Source organism: Lampetra planeri, chromosome 54 (assembly GCF_965212315.1).
Source record: "Lampetra planeri chromosome 54, kcLamPlan1.2.h2, whole genome shotgun sequence".
Taxonomy (NCBI): domain Eukaryota; kingdom Metazoa; phylum Chordata; class Hyperoartia; order Petromyzontiformes; family Petromyzontidae; genus Lampetra; species Lampetra planeri.
This window is the reverse complement of record NC_136160.1, coordinates 4485431-4510224: the sequence shown is the minus strand read 5'-3', so window position 1 is coordinate 4510224 and position 24794 is coordinate 4485431. Positions and strand designations below refer to the sequence as shown.

Here is a 24794-nt window from a genome sequence, read left to right as displayed (position 1 = left end):
AACGTTGCCTGCGACAAACCCCAAGTGTTGGCCTGTTGTGTTTCTGTGGTGTTCTCTCCGTTCTCTCCAGTTCACGTCGTGTTGTTGTGCGTACCCTTGGTCTTGTTGTGTCTCTGTAATGTTCTCTCAAGTTCGTGTTGTGGTGTTCTGCGTACCCCTGGTCTTGTTGTGTCTCAGTCGTGTTCTCTCTAGTTCACGTTGTGTTGTGCGTTCCCTTGCCCTCATATTCTCGTCGTGTGTGAACGTGGCGTCGCAATGGTCAGCGGTTTTGCGTTGCAATTTGCATGAACCACTCGATACGTGAAATAACTTGACCAATATCTCATGCCACATCCCCAGATCCACATCTTCCCACATCCCATGTTCACAAGCCTAGCACCCAGAAAGACACAAACCGATCCAGAGTTAAATGAATGCTGCCGCAAGCTGATGGGTAATGTCGGCCTGGAAAGCCAATAGGCGGATGGACTTAAACGTATTTTAAGTTTCGTATTTATTTAGAGATGTAGATATTTGCTTACACTGCATTGATTTGCTTTAAACCACGATGCTTAACAGAACTGGCCGTGTGTGGCTTAGCTTGAGAGCCGGGCTGCTCGCAAGCAAGCGGAAGTTTGAGGTTTCAAACCCTGGTTAGGGTGGTGGGGGTGGGGGGTTGACTCAGCCTACCATCAACCCTCTGGAGTCGATAAATTATGTACCACTTTGCGGGGAAGGCAACAGGGGATTGTCATGTAGGTAGACTCGTGCCCGTCATAGGAACGTGGAATTTTCCCCACTGGCGTCTGCAGTGTTGTAAATAGGAAATGCGCAATACTCACTGCTTATTGAGCAGGACATCACTTTGACTTTTATATTGCCCATAATTCTTAACAGCAATGCATAATTAATCGGTATCCCATATCTCATTCTACAACTCATCCGAAATATCACGCCTAATTGAAAATTGGCTCGCCCACAGTGTGTTAAACCACCATCATGTTGCAGGTCACACACACTCGCATACTCGCCCACTTGCTCATCCTCCCATCCGCTCGCACACTTACTCACCCGCCCACACACCTACTTTCTCACCACACTGCAGGTCACACACAACGCCTCTCACTCAACCCACTCACTCGCCGACAAAGACAAATATCCCCGTATAGGTCCTAACAGCCTGTTTGGGGGCAAGTGCTGCTAGCTAGCCACTTACTCGCACACCCACTCGCCATACTGCAGGCCACACTCCCTCACCCACTCAAAAAAAAAGATCCCCCGTATAGCCTTAACAGACTGTAGGGGCAAGTGCTGTTAGCGAGCACCTATGAAGGCCGGAACGGTACACGAACGATGGGGTGGGTGGCCAGCACCATGCCCGACCGCCTTTGTCTCCCCAGTGGCGATGTTTACACACCGCACCAGGTACTCATTTAAGGCTGAGTCGACCTAGGGGAGGCCCAGGACCGGTTCAGATAATCCGTCACTGGTGTTAGCCGTGAGCGGGAATCGAACCCGGGTCGCCAGGTTCATAGCGCAACGCGCTAACCGCTACGCTACCGCTCCCCACTCAATGCACTCACCCACACACACTCACTGACCACACTGCACTTCTCGTTTGGCCCTCTTCCTTCCACGCTGCTCCGCTTGGGAATTCCCTCCTCCCATCGTTCTCTCTCGTTCCCCGAGCTCTTAATAACAATGACCTCGTGCTCTTTATCTTTTGCAAGTTTTATGGTGCTGGTTGTTGCTGGCTTTTGGGGGCAATAACAGTGTTGCAATGAATATCACCCCCCCCTTTCCCTCCCCCCTCTGTCCCTTTCTTTCCACGAGTATGTTTGTTAATGTGTGACCTTGAGTCATTCTCACTCATTACGCGCTAGTGGTGTGTGGGAGAAAGGGTGAGAGTGGGTGAGGAGTGCGAGTGAGAGGGTGAGTGGGTGTGTGGAGCGGTAGTGTAGTGGGTGGTGCGCTGCGCTACGAACCCTGACTTATGAAACTAAACTATTTTTTTGACAAACGTGAGGCCCCACTTGAGCTATATAGCTTTTTTTTCAGAAGTAACCTATCACAAATGATAGCTCAATGAAGTGGCTTGTCACGTGGACATTTCTAGCAGCAAAATACCGCATGTCGAATCTAAATGTGAAGGGAAGAAACCGGAGGTCCCGGAGAAAAATCTACATGACCACGGGGATAGAAAGAGAGAGAGACACACAAACTCCAAAAATACAGCAGGCGTCGGTGTCGGGATGGAACCCACGACCTCCTGTATACCAGGCGAGGTAGTTAACATCTCTTAGCCACCGTGGTGCTCTCCCCACCTGGGTCGGGGACTGAACCCAGTTTTTTCCCTCCTCACTGGGCCCTGTCGCGTCGAACTCGGGGCTGCTGTTCACGGAATTTGTGTTTTTCCCCCCCCCCCAACCGCTCTCTTCGTTTGGCGACCGGTGCCGTGCATCGAGCTCGCGTTGAGGTGTGATTAAAACAATTTTTCACATAAAAAAAATAATAAACCCGATGTCAGATCTCTCCCTCGACACGTTAACGTTTCTGATCTCTTCATCTAAGACGTCTCTCGGCCCCCACACCCTCCCCCCCCTTGCGTCGCTCCTCCGTTATTCCGGTGTCAGCTCCCCCACTCCTTGATCCTTCTGCTCCCCCTTTTCCCTTAGCTCTGATCGCTCCCTCACCACACCTCCCCCGTGAGGTGTGGGTTTCCCTGATCCCCCTACCTCCCCCCGTCCCCCCACGCCCCCTAGCCTCTTGATCCCCTCTACTCACTCCTCTCAGCCTAACCCCACGACCCCGCTCGTCTCGCCGTGGATGTTGCCATGGCGATTCCAATTAGCGGAGGCTCAGGCAGTTAGGTAGAGATGGGAGCTACGGGGGGTGCAGGGTGACGGAGGGGGGGGCGCGACTGAACCAGCGTGGGTGTGCGGTTTGTCGGAGCTGGGTGTGGGTAGTGGGGAGCGGTGGTGTTGTGGTTAGCGCGCTGCGCTACGAACCCCGGCGGCCCGAGTTTGATTCCTGCTCACGGCCAACATCAGTGACGATTACCTGAACTGGTCCTCAGCCTCCTCGAGGTTGACTCAGCTTCAAATGAGTACCTGGTGCGGTGTGTAAAAAAACATCGCCACTAAGGAGACAAAGCCGGCCGGGCGTGGTGCTGGCCACCCACCCCCTCGTGTGCCGTTCTGGTCTCATAGGTGCTCGCTAACAGCAGTTGACCCTACAGTCTGTTTAACAGCTATACAGGGTAGCTTTGTGGTTCTTGCAGCGGTGATCGTGATGGTAGCAGTGTTAGTTGTGATTGAAGTGGTGTTGACGGTGGTTTGCAGTGTCAGTACTGATTTCGGTGTTGTTTGCCGCGTTAGTCGTGATTGCAGTGGTGTTAACGGAGGTTGCAATGTTACCTGTAATTGAGGTGTTGGTGGTAGTTGCAGTGTTTGTTGTGATTTTGGTGATGTTGGTTGGTGAGACACAAGCGTTCCCGCTGCGTGGTGGAGGCAGTGTTGTTGGGGTTGTGGAGGTCACCCTCAGGGTCATTCTGGTCACTCGTGGTGGGTGGGGCTAGGCCCCGGGCCCCGTAATTTGGGGGAAATGAGCGCTGTTCGTCATCCCCTAATTGGTTACGCGAGTGCCTGTGCGGTGATTACAGAGCGCGAGACACGAGTCGGGCCCACCCTGAGGGCACAGAGAGACACCCACTCTCACTTTCTCTCCCTCCCCATTCTCACGTCTCTTCAACACAAACTCTCACTTTCTCTCACTTCCCACTCTCCCGTCTCTTCAACACAAACTCTCACTTTCTCTCACAACTTTCACGTCTCTCCCGCCTCACTCTCATTTCTCTCCCACCCCATTCTCACGTCTCTTCAACACAAACTCTCACTTTCTCTCACAACCTTCACGTCTCTCCCGCCTCACTCTCACTCCTCTCCCACCTCTCACTTTCTCTCCCTCCCCACTCTCCCGTCTCTTCAACACAAACTCTCACTTTCTCTCACAACTCTCACGTCTCTCCCGCCTCACTCTCACTCCTCTCCCACCTCACTTTCTCTCCCTTCCCATTCTCACGTCTTTTCCTCCTCACTCAATTCCTCTCCCTCCCCACTCTCACTTCCTCTCCCTCCCGCATTCTCACCTGCCCCCCCTCAACTCTCCTCTCTCCAGGTTGTGTTCCTCTCCGTGATTTTGTTCCGCTTCAGATTTTGTTCCACTTGGAATCCCCGTACCTCTCCACATAAATCATACCGGCACGGATTCACTCCGTGCCACATTTATTCCGCCGCACGTTTTGCTACGTTCCACATTCGTTCCACTGCAGATTCAATTCCATTCCAGATTCGTTCCGCACTTTGATGATCGTTCCGCTCGCCATTGGTTCCACTCAGGATTGGTTCCACTGCTGGATTACCATCAACCGCTGCCCGCCGGGGTGGTTGTTGCCCGGTGTTGCCGGCGCGTGCCACAGCTGCGCTCCGTTAGTTAAGCTCATCGGAATGTAGGACGCCAGCGCTACCACCACCACTGCTGCTGCCCCCCTCCCCAAGCCCCCTTTCCTGAAAACCCCTGTGGCTAAATTTACCGGCCCGTGCCCCGGTTGGAGCAGGAATGTCTCACTTTGTGGAGTGGGGTACTTGCCAAACCCCCGCCAGGCCTCCACCATATCTTCCCCCCCCCCACCAGACACCACTAATTACCACCGTGTGCCTCGCCAACTACCACCGTACCCCACCAATCACTACCAACTATCACCGTACCCCACCAATCACTACCAACTATCACCGTACCCCACCAATCACTACCAACTATCACCTTACCCCACCAAACGCCACCAACTATCACCGAACCTAACAAATCACCAATTACTACCTTACCCCAACCAACTACCATGTTACCCCACCACCTACCACCGTACCCCACCAACTACCACCGTACCCCACCAAACGCCACAAACTATCACCGTATTCGCCAATTGCCAGCAACTACCACCGAATCCAACAAAGCGCCACCAATTACCCCACCGTACTCCACCAATCACCACCAACTACCACAGCACCCCACGAAACACCACCACCAACTGTCACTGTATTTCGCCAAATCGCCAACAACTACCACCGTACCCCCACCAATCACCCCCAACTACCACCATACCCCATCGAACGCCACCAACTTCCCTTGCACCCCGCTGCGATGACGGGGAGCAATGCGAGGGATGAGGAGGGGAATGCGGGTGGGGGGGGGTGCTCCAGATTGACGGCCGTCCACCGGCCCTCATCACCAACACGTGCGGACTCCCGCTGACACTCGCCAGCTGCCCCCCCCACCTCGCCACCCCCACCTCACCCTCCACAGCGATAAGATTCCACCTCTAGTCGGATTCTTTGGCGGGCGCCGCGTTCATCCGGCTCGGCCTGGTTTTTTTTTCGTTTACGGCTGCAGCTTTCGGCTGGATCTTGAATCTTTTATGAGGGGAGCGCCTGGGCATAGAAGTGCGTGTTCCTGGGTTGGTTAGGTGGGGGGGGGGTACTCTGTGTGTCTCTGTCTCTCGCGGTGGTTGGGTTGGGCGGTACTCTGTGTGTCTCTGTCTCTCGCGGTGGTTGGGTGTCGGGGATCTCGGTGTGACTGTGGAGATCTCTGACTTTGGAGGTCTCTGTCTTCTTTGAGGGTTTCTCTACACTTTTGGGGTGGTATGGTGACCTCTGTGTGATTGTCTCTGTGTGTTGGGGGGGGTCTCTGTGCCTGAAGCATTCTCCCTCGCGTCTGTGGATGTCTTTGTATCCCGCACCTCCAGTTAGCATGGTTGGCTATGGAAGAAGTTCAACGTGCACACAGATGTGGGGAGATTTCCGCGTCTCTCGGAGTCTCTCTGTGCCACTGTGCAGGTTGCTGTATGTCTGGGGTGGTGGAGGGGGGGGGGACGGTATCGGGTGGGGTGGGGTGTTTCTCACCGTGCTACCAAGAGGGGTCAGGTGGGGTCTCTTACGCCGCGAGGGCTGTGTGCACTCGGCAATGGGGATCTCTGTGAAGGGGTATCGGTTGCTCCCTCGGTAATCCCCTCTTTCGCCCGTACGCCGCGACCGACCGACTTGGCAGCGCAAATGGCTGGCGTGTGCGCCCGCGATAAAAGCCTCATTGGGTAAAATTGGAAACGTTTTAAAAATTTCCCTAACCGCACAACAACAACACCACCACCACCAAAAAACTGCAAATTCTGCACGGCAAGTTTCGGCTCGCGGTTTCGATCACGTGTGCCTACCTCCTCACGTCCTTCCACCTGCCACCCCCTCCAAGGGCACCTCTTTGTTGGCCTCCCACGGCTTCCTGGTTTAGCCTCGGCCCTGGAATTGAACCGTGACCTCCTACGACGACGCGCCATTCCCACAAACAGGAACATTTCTCGTTTTTCTTTTTTCGATTTTACACAGCGCCCATTCACTTCCTCTTCTGTAAAAAAAAAATTCCTGTCTGCCCGTGGCGATGGTGATTTTGGGGAAATTACCAGTAATTATTTAGGGTCATAGGCAGGAGGGTGGGGGATGCGGGGGTTGGGGGCGGTGGGGAGGGAGTGAGGAATGAGCATGGGGGGGAGGCTCATGCCTGCAACCCCTGAAAACGCACCCCCTCTACGACCTCGGCCATTCATGGAAGCTAAGGAGGTATCAGGCCCGGTCGGTATCTGCGTGAGTGACCAGCTGATGGGGGTGATGATGACGATGATGATGATGATGATGGGATGTTTGTCCCGAGCCGTCGTCTTTGTCTCTGTGCGAGAGCGAGCGAATCGCGAGCGTCCGCGTTTGGGCCAGGTTTTGGGCCTGGTTGGAACGGTTGTGTGACACACGATGGCATTGCGGGGGAAACAAACATTTCCCACGTTACTGCAGGAGAGAGAGAGGTCCCCTCCTGCAGCAGGAATCTTGAGACTCGTCGATGCATTCCGGGGTCTAATGAAAGGGCATGCACTCGCGTGTGCAATAATAATACTAATAAAATAATAATACTAACCAACCATAACTAACTATTCATATCTATTCATATTTTACCAGGTCAGGCCCGCTGAGCAATATAGCTATTTATTCACAAGCGAACCTGGCCATCGCAAATGATAGCTGAGCGAAAGTGGCTCATCGTAACGTGCACATTTCTGGCAGTCAAATACTCTGAACGCGTGACGTTGATTCTAAACATGGAGGGAAAAACGGAGGGAAAAATCCACGCTACCACGGTGAGAGAGAGAGAGACACACAGATTCCAAATATACAACAGGCTTCAGGGTCAGGATCGAACCCGCGACGATCTCCTGCATACCAGGCGAGGTTGTTAACATCTCGCCACCACGGCGGCGTAATAGAATGCTGATCGCTTGCCGCCACGGTCGGGTGACCCCCGCCGCGTCCCCCTCCGCCGTCGCATCGTTCATCGTGCCCTCGGCACCGCCGCGCGCCGACCAACTTTGCCGACGCTGCAGTAACGTCTCCGACGGCGGAGTCGTCACCGTTTGCCTGCGCCAGGCACTTTCGCTGGCGGTGGTGGTGGTTGGCGGCGGTTGGCGGCGGTTGGCGGCGGTTGGCGGTGATTGGTGGTGGTTGGTGGTGGCTGTTGTTGATGGCCGTCGTCCTTTTGTTTGCGGTCATTGCCGCCATGGGTTTATTAGTGCCTCGTTGTTTTGCGTTGGGAATTTGTTGACGGTGCAGTCGGGGTGCCCTCCCCCCACCACCACCACCACCACTGTCGGTGGAGAATTGACGCTCTGCTAGAGCTGAGGCACGAGTGTGTGCGGTGAGTGTGTAGTTTGTGTGGTGAGATGGTGTAGTGTGTGTGCGGTGTTTGTGGTGAGAGTGTAGTGTGTGCGGTGTGAGTGTGTGGTGAGTGTGTGATTCCGGAAACACCCCCCCTCGTGTGCAGTGCCGGCCTTCATAGGTTCTACTCGCTAGCAGCACTTTCCCCAACAGTCTGTTACGGGCTATACGGGAGGGGCGGGGTTATTGTTTTTTGTGAGTGATTGTTGCGTGTGGTTGTTGTGTCGATGCGAGTGTGCAGTGTGGTGTGAGTGTGGGATGGAGTGTGCAGTGTGGTGTGTGAGTGTATGGGATGGTGTGCAGTGGTGTGTGAGTGTGTGGGATGGTGTGTGGATGTGAGTGTGCAGTGTGGTGCCAGAGTGTGAGATGGAGTGTGCAGTGGTGTGAGTGTGTGGGATGGAGTGTGCAGTGTGGTGTGAGTGTGTGGGATGGTGTGTGGATGTGAGTGTGCAGTGTGGTGCGTGAGTGTGTGGGATGGTGTGTGGATGTGAGTGTGCAGTGTGGTGCGAGAGTGTGAGATGGAGTGTGCAGTGGTGTGAGAGTGTGACATGGAGTGTGTAGTGTGGATGCGAGTGTGTGGGATGGTGTATGTGTGTGAGTACGCGGTGTGGTGTATGTGTGTGAGTGCACGGTGTGGTGTATGTATGAGCGTTGTTGGGTTATGTGCGAGTGTGTGGGATGGTGTGTGGATGAAAGTGCTGTGTACTGAGTGTTTTGGGTGAGAAGTGCTCGGCTAACAGCACTTGCTCCGAGTCTGTTGAAGGCTATGCCGGAGGATCTTTGTCTTGGGGTGAGAGGAGTGTGAATGCTGTGTTTATATGTGGAGTTTGTTGTGCGAGTGGTGTTAGTGTGCGAGTGGTGTGGTGTTAGTGTTTATTTGAAAATGTTCAACGAGGAAACAACCTTGTGCGATGAAATCTCTCCTTCACAGATGTCTAGGGGATACTGTGTGTGTGTGCGCGCGCGTTGTGTGTGTGTGTGCGCGCGTTGTGTGTGTGTGCAACTGTTCTGTATGGGGAGCGGTGGTGTCACGGTTAGCGCGCTGCGCTACGAACTCGGCAACCCAAGTTCCATTCCCGCTCACGGCCAACACCAGTGACGATTATCTGAACCAGTCCTGGGCCTCCCCTAGGTTGACTGAGCCTCAAATTAAGACTTGGTGTGGTGTGTAAATACATCGCCACTGGGGAGAAAAAGGCGGCCGGGCGTAGAGCTGTCCACCCACCTCCCCGTGTGCCGTTTCGGCCTTCATAGGTGCTCGCTAACAGCACTTGCGCTAGTGTTTTAGGGTTGTATGGGTGATCTTTGTCTTGTGTTTTTATACGTGACATTGTGCGTTTGTCTTTAGCGTTGTCTCACTGTGTGTGCGTGTGAGCGTGCGTACGCTTCAATGTACAGTATGGGAATATTTTAATCCGTCCTGGGTCTTCCACCTAGATCTGCTCAGCCGTAAACGAGTAACTAGTGCAATGTGTAAACATCAGCAGTGGAGAGACAAAGGTGGCCGGGCGTGCTGCTGGCACTTGCCCCAACAGCCTGTCAGAGGCTAAACGGGGGATCTTTATCTTTTGTGCCTTTCATTTTGTGTGTGTCACTGCCTTTGTGGGTCTTTGTGTTCTCATTGTCCATAATCACTGTGTCTATCACTCTGTGTCCTTTGTGTGGGGGTGGGGAGTTTAACATATTGAGAAACCTCGCACTCAACATTTCCAAAACCATCTTAAAATACATAGGGTCTGTCACTTTAAAGGTTGATTGTCTATTGTGTTTTTCATTTCAGAAGATATTGCCTAATTATGGAATTATCCGGTGGCTTGACGCTTACAGGAAACTGAATTTCACCATTGTCATGACCACCAACGACCACGTTCCCAGGGGTGGATTAGGAAAAGTTTTGAGTACGTCGCGACACCGTCGCGCGGTAATCCGCGAGCATTTTGTTTGTTCCCCTGCGCGCAAGGCACGTGAACGGCTCGGGCGCTATCCGAATAGCCGATCGCAACTTCCGCCGCACGCTTTACGCGCCAAGTTAAATGCCCAACTTTCACGGTCACACGAACGATTCGCCCCTCCCCCCGCATATTCGTTGACTGATAAGTACGTCCGCAGATGTGGAAGTAGCGTGCGCGGTTGTTTGCGTGTTTGTGGTTTGTGTATGATGTGCACGCGCTGTTTGGCAATGTGCATGTGTTATTTGTGTATGTGTGTAGTGTCCTCTGTATGTGTGTGTAGCGCACACTCAGTCGGAGACGAGGTTGTTGCAGGAGGCAGGCACCTTCTCTCTCTTTATATCCGTTACACAAACTCTGGCCGTTCTCACTCGCACGGATCGCCTCCTCTCTCGACCACGTTGCCGTACAAGCCGGCCTAGACACAACCCTGAACGCGTTGCACCGACGGCGTCGACCGAGACGGCCAACTACTGTTCGGCCGCGCAATGATCGGTCGACGGTGGCAGCGACGACGACGGCGGCGGCGACGAGACTAGTCCACTCCCAGAACCGGCAGCCCGGAGCTCTCCCTCCGCTGCTTTTATTCCCCTCGGCGTGGCCTGGCTGCACTCTGGCCGCGCGCCCCCCCTTCTCGAACCCGCTAAAGGGTTCCAGGGGCCTCCCGATGAGGTCTTCCGTGACCCTTGCCCCAGTTCCTCCGCCCTGCCGGCACACAGCCGTGTATATGCTCGACGGCGTGTGCGCTAACTGTCCACCGCAGTTGACGCTGCTGGACAGCAGTTGGCGCTGTGTCACTACACGTGTAATGTGCGTGTGAATGCGTGCGTCTTAGTTTTTGTGTGTGCATATGTGTGCGTTTGTGCGCGCGTGATTATGTGCGTACGGGGGGAGCGCAAGTGTAGGGGCTGGCGCTCCGCTCCAAACCCGGCGACCCGAGTTCGATTCCCGCTCACGGCCAATACCAGTAATGATTATTTGAACCGGTCCGAGGCCTCTCCTAGGTCGACTCAGCCTCAGATGGGTACCTGGTGCGGTGTGTAAACATCACCACTGTGGAGACAAAGGCGGTCGGGCGTGGTGCTGACAACCCACCCCCTCGTGTGCCATAGTGCCCAGCCTTCGTAGGTGCTACCCGCTAACAGCACTTGCCTGTGTAGGCTACACAGAGAATCTTTGTATTTGTGGGAGCTGTGGTTTTGTGGTCAGTGCACTGTTTTTGCAAACTCAGTGACGTTTATTTCCTCACCGTGATTAACAAAGCAATAACAACAGCAACATTACGTACGTGCGTAATGAGCCACTAACGTAACAACAGATGCCTCGGATTGCAGTCGTCCAACAACATCCGGCGAGAGCAATATAAGGAGCAGTCCGCCGTGGTGAGATGTTATCTCCCTCCCCCGGTATGCAGGAGGTCTTGGCTTCGGGCCCGATCCTGACACCTCTATTTTTGGAGTTTCCGTGTTCTCCCTGTGGCCGGGTGGATTTTTATTCGGGTCCTCCGGTTTTTCCCCCCCACAAACGTGCGTTGAGATTGTTTGGCTGCGATAAAATGTCTACGTGCTAAGCCACTTCGTTGAGCTATCATTTGTGTCCAGGTCGCTTCTGGAAGAGTTTATAGCTCGGTGGGCTTTACTTGCTTAGAGAAAATAGTTTAGTTTTAGTTTAGGCCTGGACCTATCCTGTTACAAAACAGATAAGCGAACAATACGTCTCCTCCCTCACATATTTGTCCCGCCACGTGAATAAATACGTGGGCGTTTTCGTTTAACACATCCCATCAGCCAGATGGCTCACCTTCTGGGGAGGTGCATCATTTCAGCAGCATTGGTTCAAGACACGCAAACACTTTGGACACCACGAGTTGTGTTCGCCTGAACTTCTGCTGGGTACTAATAGGGTTTTTCCCCTTTTTTTTGGCAACAAAACTAACACCTTTTGCAAGGAATCATGCTTACATTAACCACAATACTTGCACTCAAATGCAAACAAAAAACAATACTCTGATAATGTATGCATTGTCTTTGAAACTGATTGGTCCACACCAGAGACAGCTTTCTTAGGAGCCTAGTCTCATATGGTGTTCGACCAGATGACGCCAAAAGGCGCACAGTTCAAAGACAACGCACTACCAGAGTAATGGAAAAAGGGGAAAAACCCTATTAGTATATTTTGGTACTGGCAAAGGAGGTCCCATGATGTAGATTCTGCTGTTTGAACTGCCTGATGTTCATCGGCACTGGAGAGACGAAGGTGGTGAGGCGTGGCGGTGTGCCAGCCTTATAAATAGGCGCTCGCTAACAGCACTTTTCCGCAAAGGTGTATGTATATACGTCTACACACGGTGATCTTTGTCTCCATTTATAGAAACCCTTCAGCATTTCTGTGGGAGTGTTGTGGTGTGTGTAGTTCATGTCTGTGGGAGACTAATGGAATCTGTGTGGTGTGTGCGAATGGTATGTGCAATTTCTGTGGGTGTGTAGTTAATGTGTACGTGTGTGTGGTGTGCAATGCGCAATTCATTTCTGTCTGCGTGTAATTCTCGTCCGTGCGAGTGCGTGTGCGATTTACGGCTTGTGTGTGCGAATGCGATTGTGTGTAATTCATGTCTGTCTGTCTGCCCGCGAGTGTGTGTGTGTGTGATTTACGCGCGAGTGTCTGTGCGAGTATAATTCATGTTTGTGTTCGCGGTGATGTCACGCTAATGCCGGTCCTCCCTCCTCGAGATTCCTTTGTTTATTGACTCTGTCAGCGCATGTGAAGTTAACCGTGTCTGGGCGGCCGTTGGTGTCTCTAAGCGATGGGACCACTCCTGCCAGCTCTTGGCCTCCAGCCCCTTAAGGGTCATGACCCCGACTGCCTCCCCCTAACCTCCACTCTACATGTCACCAAGTCTCCCTTTGGGTCTCAGAGTCTCCCTTTGGGTCTCAGAGTCTCCCTTTGGGTCTCAGAGTCTCTCTTTGGGTCTCCGAGTCTCCCTTTGGGTCTCAGAGTCTCTCTTTGGGTCTCCGAGTCTCTCTTTGGGTCTCAGAGTCTCCCTTTGGGTCTCCGAGTCTTCCTTTGGGTCTCAGAGTCTCCCTTTGGGTCTCAGAGTCTCCCTTTGGGTCTCAGAGTCTCCCTTTGGGTCTCAGAGTCTCGCCTTTGGGTCTCCGAGTCTCTCTTTGGGTCTCAGAGTCTCCCTTTGGGTCTCAGAGTCTCTCTTTGGGTCTCCCGAGTCTCCCTTTGGGTCTCAGAGTCTCCCTTTGGGTCTCAGAGTCTCCCTTTGGGTCTCAGAGTCTCCCTTTGGGTCTCAGAGTCTCCCTTTGGGTCTCAGAGTCTCCCTTTGGGTCTCCGAGTCTCTCTTTGGGTCTCAGAGTCTCGCCTTTGGGTCTCCGAGTCTCGCCTTTGGGTCTCTGAGTGGGTGTCTTGGGGGACAGTAGTGAGAGTTTGTCGTGGGAAGTGAGAGGTGGAAGTGAGTGGGTGGTGAGCGCGCGAGCTGAGCTTGCATGATGGTTGTGTTGAGAGTGCAGAGCAAGTCGTGCGTGTGAACAGTGTTTTGAGTCGGTGGTGAGGATGCATTGTGTCGTGAGCAAGCATGTATCTGTGTACGTTGAACTTCTTTTGCACCGTACGTGCTAATCGGAAGTTTCGGAGAAGGACAACAGCACTAAACACAAAAAACTGTTCTAAATAAATCAGTTTTCAATCTAAGAAAATAGTTCTCAACTTAAAGAAAATATAGGGGTTTTTTTGGGATTAGAAAGCGTAGAGCAAATTGTAAATGTGGATTATTTCTCCAACACACCGGTTAGTGCTGTACTAGTGGCGAATTGGCACGTTCTGTTTACGTGACAACCCTTACTAGTTGGCCGTGTCGGGTGGTGGTGGGTTTAACAACACATATATTTACGCGATCTAACCCTAAAAAAACCCTGTTATGGAGTTCTAAAGAAGTTGATTTTCAGTCTAGACATACAAGAGTTTTCAATAAAGCATGCCGAGGTGAGAGTGGGTGGTTGAGGCTGCATGGATGAGTAGCAAGAATGGTTGGTGAGACAGTGGGCGTAGTGAGCGAGTGGTGGTAGCGAGTGAACTCGAGAATGCCCGGCGAGCGAGAGTGATGCGATGAACGATAGTGGTGCAATGAGTGAGAGTGTTGCGATGAGCGAGAGTAATGCGGAGTGAGTGACGCGGAGTGTGTAACGCGGCGAACGAGAGTGATGTGATGAGCGAGAGTGACGCGGAGTGAGTGACGCGGCGAGCGAGAGTGGTAGATTCCTGCTGCTCCGTGTTCGCAGCGGTCCTGAGGTTTCGGTACCACGTTAAGCACGGAATCATGTGGTGGTGGGGAGCGGCACGAGTAGAGAGAGAGAGAATCGGAATCTCTATCAGAATCTTTATGTATACTGGTGGAATCCGAGGAGACGTGATGCTCTTTCTGACACATGTTCGGTAAAGATGCACATGGACGGAGATAGATGCACGATTAGAGAATCACTGGGAGCGAGAGAGACATGCACAGGGAGTGCAAGATGGCACGGGGAGAGCAAGAGAGAGATGAACAGAGCGAGAGATGGCACGGGGAGAGCGAGCCAATGAGAGAGCGAGATGGCACAGGGAGAGAGCGAGAGAGAGAGAGCCATGGGGAGCGAGAGACCCCTTGTGGCTACGATATATCGGCGTCTGGGTCTCCTAATGACGCCGCACGGAAGTTCACCGAGTCCACGACGAATCTTTTATCAACACCGCCTGGAATGTCGCAACCTCCTAGTGGCTGCAGGGGTCATGTGACCAATGACCCGCCACACCAAACGAATGTGTAAAATCCCCCCCGTACGATTTGGATGAATCCAGGGTGCAGATACAGCCACGTCCCATCGTCATGACTCTGGGTAGACCGGTGGCACACAGGCATCTTGGGTGGGTGGTGGGTGTTAAAGGTACCTATCTCTTATTTATGTTTACAATTCCTAAACAGAAAGAGTCGAGGTGGAACAAACATTGCTTTTGGCGTTGTTCTGTGGTCTACCGCTGTTGTTGAGACAAGGCCATAGAGGAGGCTGCCTCTGGTGTGTAGGCCAATCTGTCTAAGACAATGCACGCATTGTCATCCAAAGCAGTGTTTGTTTGCGTGTTTTGCCACAAGCACGTGTGCTTAATGCAGCATTGATGCAGGCCTTTGCAATAGGTGTGCCTATTTGGCGTTTGAACAACTTAACACAGCTCCTGTGTGTTATTGCCGGAAAGGCTAAAAAGGCTTTGGTCTCTTTTTTTTTTATCATTTTGATACCGGCAACAAAAAAGGGTCCCATGGTGGGTGTTTTGCGTTCACCAAAGAGTCGAAGCAATTTTTGTTCTGTTGAATCGGCACGTTGGCCCTGAGTTCATGGGATCGGGAGGGGAGGAGGAGGAGGTGGGGCGGGGGGCGGGGGTTGTGGCAGTTTATTAAAAGCATTCGGCGATAATATTCACGGCCGAGGCACTCGGGGTCAGGGTTAGGTCTGCGGGTCGGTCACGTGGGCCAGCTTCGTCGGAAGAGGTTCACGGTCCGACCGCCCTGGCAGGCCGCCCCGGTTGAATCCTGCGGTTACGTGACGACCGCAACGATCGTACGCGGCCGTCCGCTTCGCTGCACGTCAAGGTGGTCCCGTGACGTCGTTCGCAACGAGAGATATAAAAAAACACGATTGCCCTCGTAATCGCTTAATTGGGATTTCGCGCGCCAGCGGCCGTCGTCAACGCCCTGCCCTCGAGAGCTTTTGGCGGGGACCTGCGCGGTTCTCACTCGGTTCGCCGAAGCTCGGGCTCAGCGCGAAGGCGCCGCCGTGCCTCGCAGGGCCGGTGCAGGCGGCCGGTCGGAGGGCGCGCACGGTTGCCGTGCGGTTAAAACCGAATCGAAATGGTCCGTGCGTAAGTCGGTTAAGTCATCGCCCGCGACATCGACGAACACGGCGGGCGGGCCCGGCTCCTTTCCGCATCGCGCAGCGCTGGCAGACGTGTTTTCTGCGGCCGTCTGGAACGCTCTCTTTTTCGGAAGCCACTGGAGCTGTGCACTTTTAAATCATTTCGATCGAACACTCGTTTCTCTAGAACCACTCTTTGCGTTTAGTTTGTCCTTCCCACCCCCACCTCCGATTAGCGCGGTTGGATACGTACGGTGCGAAAGACGTTCAACACACATGCATACGTCGGAACCCTTTGACGTGTGCCGCCCAGCCGACGGGGTGCGTGCTGGTGACCAGCATTAACCGTCGGGTTCGTACTGCGGTGATCTCGCTAGGGGTTCACCAGGGCGCCCGCCGGGCTCCAAACCGTGAACCTCTTCAACAAAGTGCCCTTTTCACCGGGCCTCCACGGTGGTGGTGGGGGTGACATCATCGAAGGCCTAATCCCCCACTCCCCTCCAGTGGGCAGCAGCAAGATCAGCAATTGTGACATCACCGCCATCAACCACCGTTGATGATGCCCCCCCAATCCCTCATTGTCTGCGTGTGTGTGGTCGGATGACTCACACGGATTCCCAGCATCGTGTGCCCTCTTGGCTCCTCAGTGATTCACTTGCCCATTAAGAGGCGCCAGGGCCGTGCTTAAATCTCTATAAATCCCCCTGAGTTAGCGGCGGGCGGGCGAGGGAGGAATTGCCGACACTGCAGTGGGTCCGAGATGCTTTTCTCAGGTCTGGGCAGGCGGTGGAGGGTGAGGATGGGTGGTGGGGGTTTGTGAGTTTGGGGGGGGAGTGGTGGGGTGGGCGGCGGTGCCGCAGTGTGCGTCGCGCAGTTTTCGTAAGTTTGTGCTCGCGTAGAGCGTGTGCACTGCACGTGTCACGTCGAGTTCTTCTGTTGTTGCGTGTGTTGTGCCTATCTCCTGCGTGTCTTTGTCGTGCGGATCTCGTGTAATGTGTGTGTCATGCGTGTCTCGTGCGCGTCTCGTGTGTTTGAATGGTTGTTGACGAGTCACTTTTGCTGCAGCATGGCCGGTCTATTGTCGTCGTCTCTTCTTCTGTCCATCGCTGCCTGAAGGGACGGCCACACAGTTCAGTTGGTGCTGGTCAAAACAATAATACGGGGGGGGGGACACGCATGCACTTCTCTTTGAATTGGTGGTTTCGACAAGGCTGTGTGGAGCAATGTACATGTAAATGGGGTGGTCACATGACATGCACGCAAGGCACGATGGGATGGGAGTCGTGACCTCCTGCTGATGGTGATCCTTTGCTCTGTGCGTTGTGAAGCTTTGTTCCAGCCTACGCATTCTCCCCTCGTGAGGTGGGGTTTATTTTGTATCATTTACACAAATTAGGCCGCGTAACCATACGGCCATTTTTCCGTTAAACAGCCCCTCCCCCACCCGACGCAACGCCCCAATTATAGTGTGTAACTAAAAATAGATATTTTGTTTCTTCCTGGGTCGTAAGTGTTATTTTATAATTGCTTATGCCTCCAAAGTACAGAAAATGGCTTATTCCCCACAAACTTTGCTTTTGTGACTAGGACAGATAAACATTTTTATTTACCTATTTTCATTGAGAAAACGTGTGCATTTGTGGGGAATAACAGCCATTTTCTATACTTTTGAGGGATAAGCAATTCGAAAATAACACTTACTACTCAGGAACAAAAATCGTGTTACATCATCGTGTTATCACCGTTTGGGCCTCGCCTCGCCGCCGTGGGCAGACGATTTGTCAGAACGGATCCCTGAGCCCCCCCCGTCCCCCGCAAAGTTGTTGGCGATTGAGAAAAAAAGCGCCGGCGGTCTTCCGCTCGAAAACCACGTCTCCTCGACGCGTCTTCCAGGGAGTCGGCGAAAGTCTGAACACAAAGTCCCGAAATGATCGTAATCGCCACCCGCGAGTGTCGTCGACTGCAAGCGCGCGCTCAATTCACGCGGGGAAATGCGCACCCCCTGCTTGTGGTCGCCACTCACTCGGTGGGGTGGCGAGCCCACTCGCCCCCCGCTTTAAACCCAGATACACGGTATTCGGCGTGGTTTGTGCTTTGTACCGGGCTCCTATTGAAATATAAAAAACTAAAGATGACACTGGGAGTGGTGGGATACGGTGCCCGCGCTAGCTCCGACCGTTCGTCTCGCACCACCGCACGTCGTCCACGCATCAACGAGCCCACGCGCTAACGAGCACGACCTCGCTAACGATCACGACCCCCCTTCGTCCGCCTGTGCCCCCCTCTTCCCCACCTCCAACCCCCGCCAGTGCCGTTTGAGAGCTGCGGCGAGGCCGTGGAGCTGAGCGCCAGCGACCGGCGCTTCACGCTGGAGGCCGACGGCAGCCTGCGCGCCGCACGGACCCTGCGCCTGTCCCGCCGGCCCCTGCACCTGACGGTGAGGGCCCGCGCCGTCGGCAGCGGCCGCACCTGGGAGAGCGCCGTCAAGCTGGTGCCGGGCAAGGCCAAGCGCCGTTCCAAGAACAAGGTGAGGACATGGTGGGGGGGGGGCTTGGGCGTTTTGGCGGGGGTGGGGGGGTGCGTTCATCGTCACCATCGTCACCATCGTCACCATCTTCACCATCGTCACCATCGTCACCATCCTCACCATCGTCACCATCGTCACCATCGTCAGCCTTGATCGATCCACTCCTGGATGGCGGCATTCCGAAAGCCATCGCCATCTATCACGGGTCCTGCGCTAACTAACTATAAACTTTTAAAATTTATTTTAAAAAGGTAAGGCCCGTTGAGCTACGTAGCTCTTTTTCAGAAGCGACCTGTCTACCACAAATGAGAGCTCAACGAAGTGGCTTATCGTCGTGTGCAAATGTATAGCAGCCAAACACTCTAAACGCGGGATGTTGGTTCTAAATGTGGAGGGCGAAACCGGAGGACACGGAGAAAAATCCACGCGTCCACAGGGAGAACAAGCAAACTCCAAATATACAGCAGGCATCAGGGTCGGGATTGAACCCACGCCCTCCTGTATACCAGTCGAGGTAGTTAACATCTCACCACCGTGCGATGCGACTATCGTCTGGTCACTGCACAGGAGGCTGATCTCTCTCTTTCTCTCTGGGTGGAATGGGTAAATAAACAACTGTACAGCCGTAGTATGATTATTATCATTCCCGATGTTATCAGTGCTGCATACTTGGCTGGCACGGTGCAAGTGGCAGCTGCAGCGCTGGGTGTTAACCTTCATTGACCCCTGGAAGTGGGTGGTGGGGGGGGGGATAGGGGAGGGGGCCCGTGGGATCAAGGGACCAGCGTGACCTTGCTGATCGAGCCGCTGCAGCTGGAGGAGGAGGGAGCATGAGTCAGGGGGTTTGCTCTCTCACTCCCGCACTCTGGTGGGGAGCCGTGCCGATACCCCCCCACCCCATACTTGAGCCCATACCCCCGCAGAGCAGCGGAATGAGTGCTGCAGTATTGCACTCAGTAGAGTGCCCGAAGAGGTTGGGGGGTTGGTGGTGGGGGGGAGGGTGTCGATGATAACAGCGCCAGCTGGAACGGGGGTGGAAGGTGAGGATCGAGCGTTGCACGCGTGAGTTGGTGGTGGGGGAGGGGTCGTGGTTTTGTGGGGGGGGGGGGAGCTGCTGGCTGACAGGTTGGAGGGGGGTGTCAATCCCCCATGGATTGGGGTTTGCGTGACAGCACTCCAAATCCCTCTACCCCTTCCACTGCTTCCCCCCACCCCACCAACCTCCAACCCCCCCACCAACCTCCCACCCCCCCCACCAACCCACGACCCCCCCCACCCCACCAACCCCTCCAACCCCCCCACCCCAACATTGCCAGCAGCACCTGTGGCGAGGGTGACGGTGCCACTTTGGAATCCGTGCTGGCACAATGGCCGAGTGTTCTTACCTCCGTCTGCCACCCTCACGACCGCCACCACCACAGCTGTTCCCTCCCCCTCCCATGCCCCCCCCCCACCCCGCTCCACACCGCCTTAACGGATCACTTCCTGCACCACGCAGCTTTGCGCCGTGCCTAATGAGCACTGGGGGTTAATTGAGTCCACGACCTCTGACCCCCTCTTTGCCCCCCACCGTATAACCGGAGTGGCTGAACACAGCGTTTGAAGTAGGGTTGGGACGACGTAGAGGTACTGCTGCGATGTATCGTACGCAAAAGCGAAGGAGGGACGTGAGCACGCCTTGTATGAGCGCAGTTCCGGTGTGAGCAACGTGTCCTCACCACGCGTACGTTTTTATCCGCAGCCACTGTTACAATTCGGAGTTTATTTTCCGGGTTTAGGCCACTCAACGATCCGGCCAAATTTGTGTCGTTAAGAACACCCCCACCACCAGACCCAAGCAAATTGAATCGGCGTGGTTATAATGAGCTCGTTATTCTTAATTTCGCCTCGAAATTGCAGATTAGAGGTCGGAGGGCAATTAAACTATTTCAAACTTGGGGCTATATAGCTCGTTTTCAGAAGCGTCCTGTCCACAAATTATTGCCCGATGAAGTGGTTTATCACATGCGCATTTTTAGCTTCCAAATACCAGAGGTGGGACAAAGTCATTGTTATGCAAGTCCAAGTCGAGTCGCAAGTCATCAAATTCATGACTCGAGTCTGACTCGAGTCCAAGTCACATGACTCGAGTACACATCTCATAGGTGGGACAAAGTCATTGTTATGCAAGTCCAAGTCGAGTCGCAAGTCATCAAATTCATGACTCGAGTCTGACTCGAGTCCAAGTCACATGACTCGAGTCCACATCTCATAGGTGGGACAAAGTCATTGTTATGCAAGTCCAAGTCGAGTCGCAAGTCATCAAATTCATGACTCGAGTCCAAGTCACATGACTCGAGTCCACATCTCATAGGTGGGACAAAGTCATTGTTATGCAAGTCCAAGTCGAGTCGCAAGTCATCAAATTCATGACTCGAGTCCAAGTCACATGACTCGAGTCCACATCTCAGAGGTGGGACAAAGTCATTGTTATGCAAGTCCAAGTCGAGTCGCAAGTCATCAAATTCATGACTCGAGTCTGACTCGAGTCCAAGTCACATGACTCGAGTCCACACCTCTGCCAAATACTCCTCCCAAGCACACGTTGATTCTAAATGTGGAGGGGAAACCTGGAAGAACCGTAGAAAAATCTACGCGACCACGGGGAGAACATGCAAACTCCAAATACACAGGCACTGTCAGGGTCGGGATCGAACCCACAACCTCCTGCATACGAGGCGAGGTAGTTAACATCTCGCCACCGTGGAGAAACGTGAAGTAAACGACTTGGCACACGCGGTCATCTTCAGGTTCAAGGGCCGAGGAAAATGGGACCGGTTGGCCGGTGTTGGTGTTGTCCACACGTGGCCCAACGCGACCAACGTTGCTTGTAGAATCCGTAACGTTGACCGCGAAACAGAGGTCGCAAACGGGTTTTGATTCCTTACCCGTACCCGGCCGCACCAGGGTCGCAAACGGCTACCCGTACCCGTACCTGGCCGGGTACGGGTAGCCGGATATCGGGTAGGGTACGGGTATCGGGTACCCGGTTGCGACCTCTGCCGCGAAACCCCCCCCCCACGTGGTGAAAGGGGGGGGGGGGCCTGGGTGGATTTGGAGAGGTGAGGTGTGGCAGTCACAAAGTCGCATGAGAGAGAGAGTGGGCCGTGCACGTCACCGTTTGCGTCGTTCTAACGGAGTCGCCGCACTGCTGCCCTTCCGCCGCTTTGCCTCGCAGGGAAAGCACGGGGGCACGCCCAAGCAGGAGATGGAGGAGATGGAGCGCGAGGAGCACGAGGAGGAGCACGAGGAGGTGGGCGTCGGTGCTGCGGAGGAAGAGGAGGCGGCGGCGCACGAAGACGACGGCAGCGTGCTCATGTTCCACCAGCTGCGACGCGGCAAGCAGCACCGGCAGAAGCGCGGCTGGGTCATCCCGGCGATCAACGTCCCCGAAAACGACCGCGGGCCATTCCCCAAGCAGCTGGTGCAGGTGAAGGCCCACTCCCCTATTCCCTCACCTCCTCTACCCCCCCCCCCCCCCACCGGTGTTTTGGCACGCGGTGGAGGAAGACCACAGGGTGGTAGCGGCGGTTTGGCAGTGGTGATGCTCGCAGCAAGAAAGGGGGGCCTAGGATCGATTCCTAACTCGGATGGCCTGCTGCCTTCATTCAACCCCCCTGTTCAGCAGTGTGTGAATGTCATGCGTGGGTGAATGTGTGGCATGTGGCGTATGTATCTTTGGGGTTTGTGGTGTATTTAGCATGCCAAATATCGGCATGTGATGTTTGTGTGTGTGTATACATGTATATATGTTGGGGGAACTGATTAGCACCCATTGCGCTCTGAACCTGGTGACGTGGGTTTGATTTCCACTTGCAGCTAACACCCAGTGACGGTTATCTGAACTTGTCCTGGGCCTCCCCGAGGTCGACTTGCTCTAAAGCCAGTACCCGGTGCGATGTATAACAGTCGCCACTGGGGAGATAAAGGTGGCCGGGCGTGTTGATAACCACACACCACACCCCCTCGAGTGCCATGCCGGCCTTCATATTTGCTGCTGCTCTTTGCGTACGTGTATACACGTGACCGACGGGCGTAGTTATCGTGCAGAGCGTGACGCCGCCCCCTGCCGCCTCCTCCCATCTGCGCCTTCCCCGTGTGCGCTCGCGCTCGCTCGCGCGTGCGCCCCCACAGATAAAGTCGGACACGCACGGGGAAATCCGCTACAGCATCGTGGGGCCCGGCGCCGACCAGAACCCCATGGGGGTGTTCATCGTGGACCCCGTGACCGGGCGCCTCTCGGTCGCCAAGACCCTGGACCGTGAGCTCATCGCAGAGTACCTGGTGAGGCAGCCCCCCCCCCCTCCCGCCCACCCCCACTGAACCGTGTCTCACCCACGCGAGCACACCCATGTGTGTTCGCGTAGTAAGGGCCAGGCCTCTATTGCGGAGTTTGCTCATTTTCTGGCCCCCGGACCACTCGGTCAATGTAAACATTTCCATGGTGCAACCCCCCCCCCCCCTGCCCCTGGTGACAAAAAAACATTCACTTCTCTCTAAATACCAGTATTACAAAATTATATTAACGGCACGTAAAAAAAAAACATTAACGCAGCTAGAACGGTTTAGTTTTTTTAGGCGGAGAATTTAGATCTCAGGGTTCGGGTAGTTTAATCGGGGTGGTTTACATAATTTAATTTTCAATTTTAAATATCACGAGTAAAATATTAATGTCCGAAACAAAAGGCGTATCAACCTGCATTAGCATCGCAGCCCAGCGGACCTCCAGGAGTACCATCCCGGACCGTTGGTGGTCCAGGTACTACCCTTAGAGAACCAACGCTCTAGAGGGATGTTTGGCCAACTCTAAACATCCCAACGTCGGCGACTACAACCACATCACCACCACCACAACAACAAGAAGACGCAGGGACAAAAGACAAAGGATCCCTTGTATAGTGTGTCGTGGACGGTTGAGGCAAGTGCTGTTAGCGAGCACCACATGAACGCCAACATTGTGCAGGACAGGGTGGGTGGCCAGCAACCACCCTTTTGTCTCCAGAGTGGCGATGTTTACACAGCGAGACCCAGGGGCAGACAGGGCAGTCGGGGGCAGCACCAATGGCAATGGGACCCAGGGGCAACCAGGGCAGCACCAATGGCGATGAAAACCAGGGCGCTTGACACCTACCAGTCCCCACGCGCTTTCTCGCATCCCCGCGTGTACCGCACGTGCGTGCGTTGCGTGTAACGCGCGTGTGCGTTGCGTGTGCGTTGCGTGCCCGCTGCAGCTGAAGGGCCACGCGGTGGACATGAACGGGCGTCCGGTGGAGAGCCCCGTGGACCTCGTCATCAACGTCATTGACATGAACGACAACCGGCCCGAGTTCGCCACGCCCGTTTTCCAGGGCTCTGTAGCTGAGGGCTCCCCACCAGGTGCGGCGGTGGTGACGGTGGTGACGGTGGTGACGGTGGTGACGGTGGTGACGGTGGTGACGGTGGTGACGGTGGTGACGGTGGTGACGGTGGTGACGGTGGTGACGGTGGTGACGGTGGTGACGGTGGTGACGGTGGTGACGGTGGTGACGGTGGTGACGGTGGTGACGGTGGTGACGGTGGTGACATAGAGGTAGTGATGAAGGTGGTGGTGACAGGGGTGGGGGTAGAGAATGTAGCAATGGGGGACTGTGGTGGTGATCGTGGTAGTGGCAGTGGGGATATTGGTGGTGAATGTGGTAGAGGTGGCAATAGGCATGGTGGTGATGTTGGTAAAGGAGGTGATGGTGGTGTTGGTGATGGTGGTGGTGGTGTTGGTGATGGTGGTGGTTCTGATTGATAACAATGGTAATGATGTTTATGATTTAACAAATGAAGCTTGTTTAAATCATTATGATTGTGATGACATTATTTATAATATCCTTGATCGTGGATGTTGATCGTGGAGATGGTGGTGGTTGTGATGCGAACGAATATAAAGTTTATATTCTTGGGTCTTTCGGTAAAGTCAAGTAGATAGGTTCAAAGAAAATAACAACTTCTCTACATGACTGTTTTTTTCTCTCCACCTGAAGAAGACCGCTTGTGTTGCGATCGAAACATCGTGGGGTTTTTACTTTAAATTTTCGATTTTTGTTTCCTATCTACGTGACTTTACCGAAAGACCCAAAAATATGAATTCCTGCAGTCACGAAAGCTTTAAGTCAAGAATATGATGTTTGTTCTTGATAGTAACGATGTCCATGCCTCCCTCCCTCCCCTGCCCTCCCTGCCTTCCTCCCACGGCAGGCACGCCGGTGATGACGGTCACGGCGAGTGACAAAGACGACGCCTTATCGGCCAACGGCATGATCCGCTACAAGATCATGTCGCAGGTTCCCAAGATGCCCTTCGACCACATGTTCACCATCAACAACGCCTCGGGCGTCATCAGCACCATCGCCGCCGGGCTGGACCGCGAGGTGGGTTATCACGCGGCAACCGCCGCTGATTGGCTGATTTCGGTCCAGGGGGTGGTGGCTAACCTCCGGGGTTGTGTGTACAGTGTTACATTTGTGTTTTCAGTGTGTATGTATCTACGTTGAACGTCTGTCGCGCACCGTACGGATGTGTGCGAGGGAAGGACAACAGGCTAAACACGAAAAGCAGATCTAAAGAAACGAGTTTGTTT

At 54.1% G+C, this 24794-nt stretch overlaps 1 protein-coding gene across 1 annotated transcript in view; it reads left to right on the top strand.

Moving 5' to 3' along the window:
- Nucleotides 1–24794, top strand: part of LOC144735260 (cadherin-2-like) — a 46760-nt gene that overhangs the window by 5201 nt on the left and 16765 nt on the right. Inside the window, exons 3-7 of the mRNA XM_078617764.1 lie at nt 17931–18148; nt 21366–21617; nt 22322–22471; nt 23419–23563; nt 24413–24585. Coding sequence (XP_078473890.1) covers nt 17931–18148; nt 21366–21617; nt 22322–22471; nt 23419–23563; nt 24413–24585 — 938 coding nt within the window. The remainder of the gene's footprint in view (nt 1–17930; nt 18149–21365; nt 21618–22321; nt 22472–23418; nt 23564–24412; nt 24586–24794) is intronic.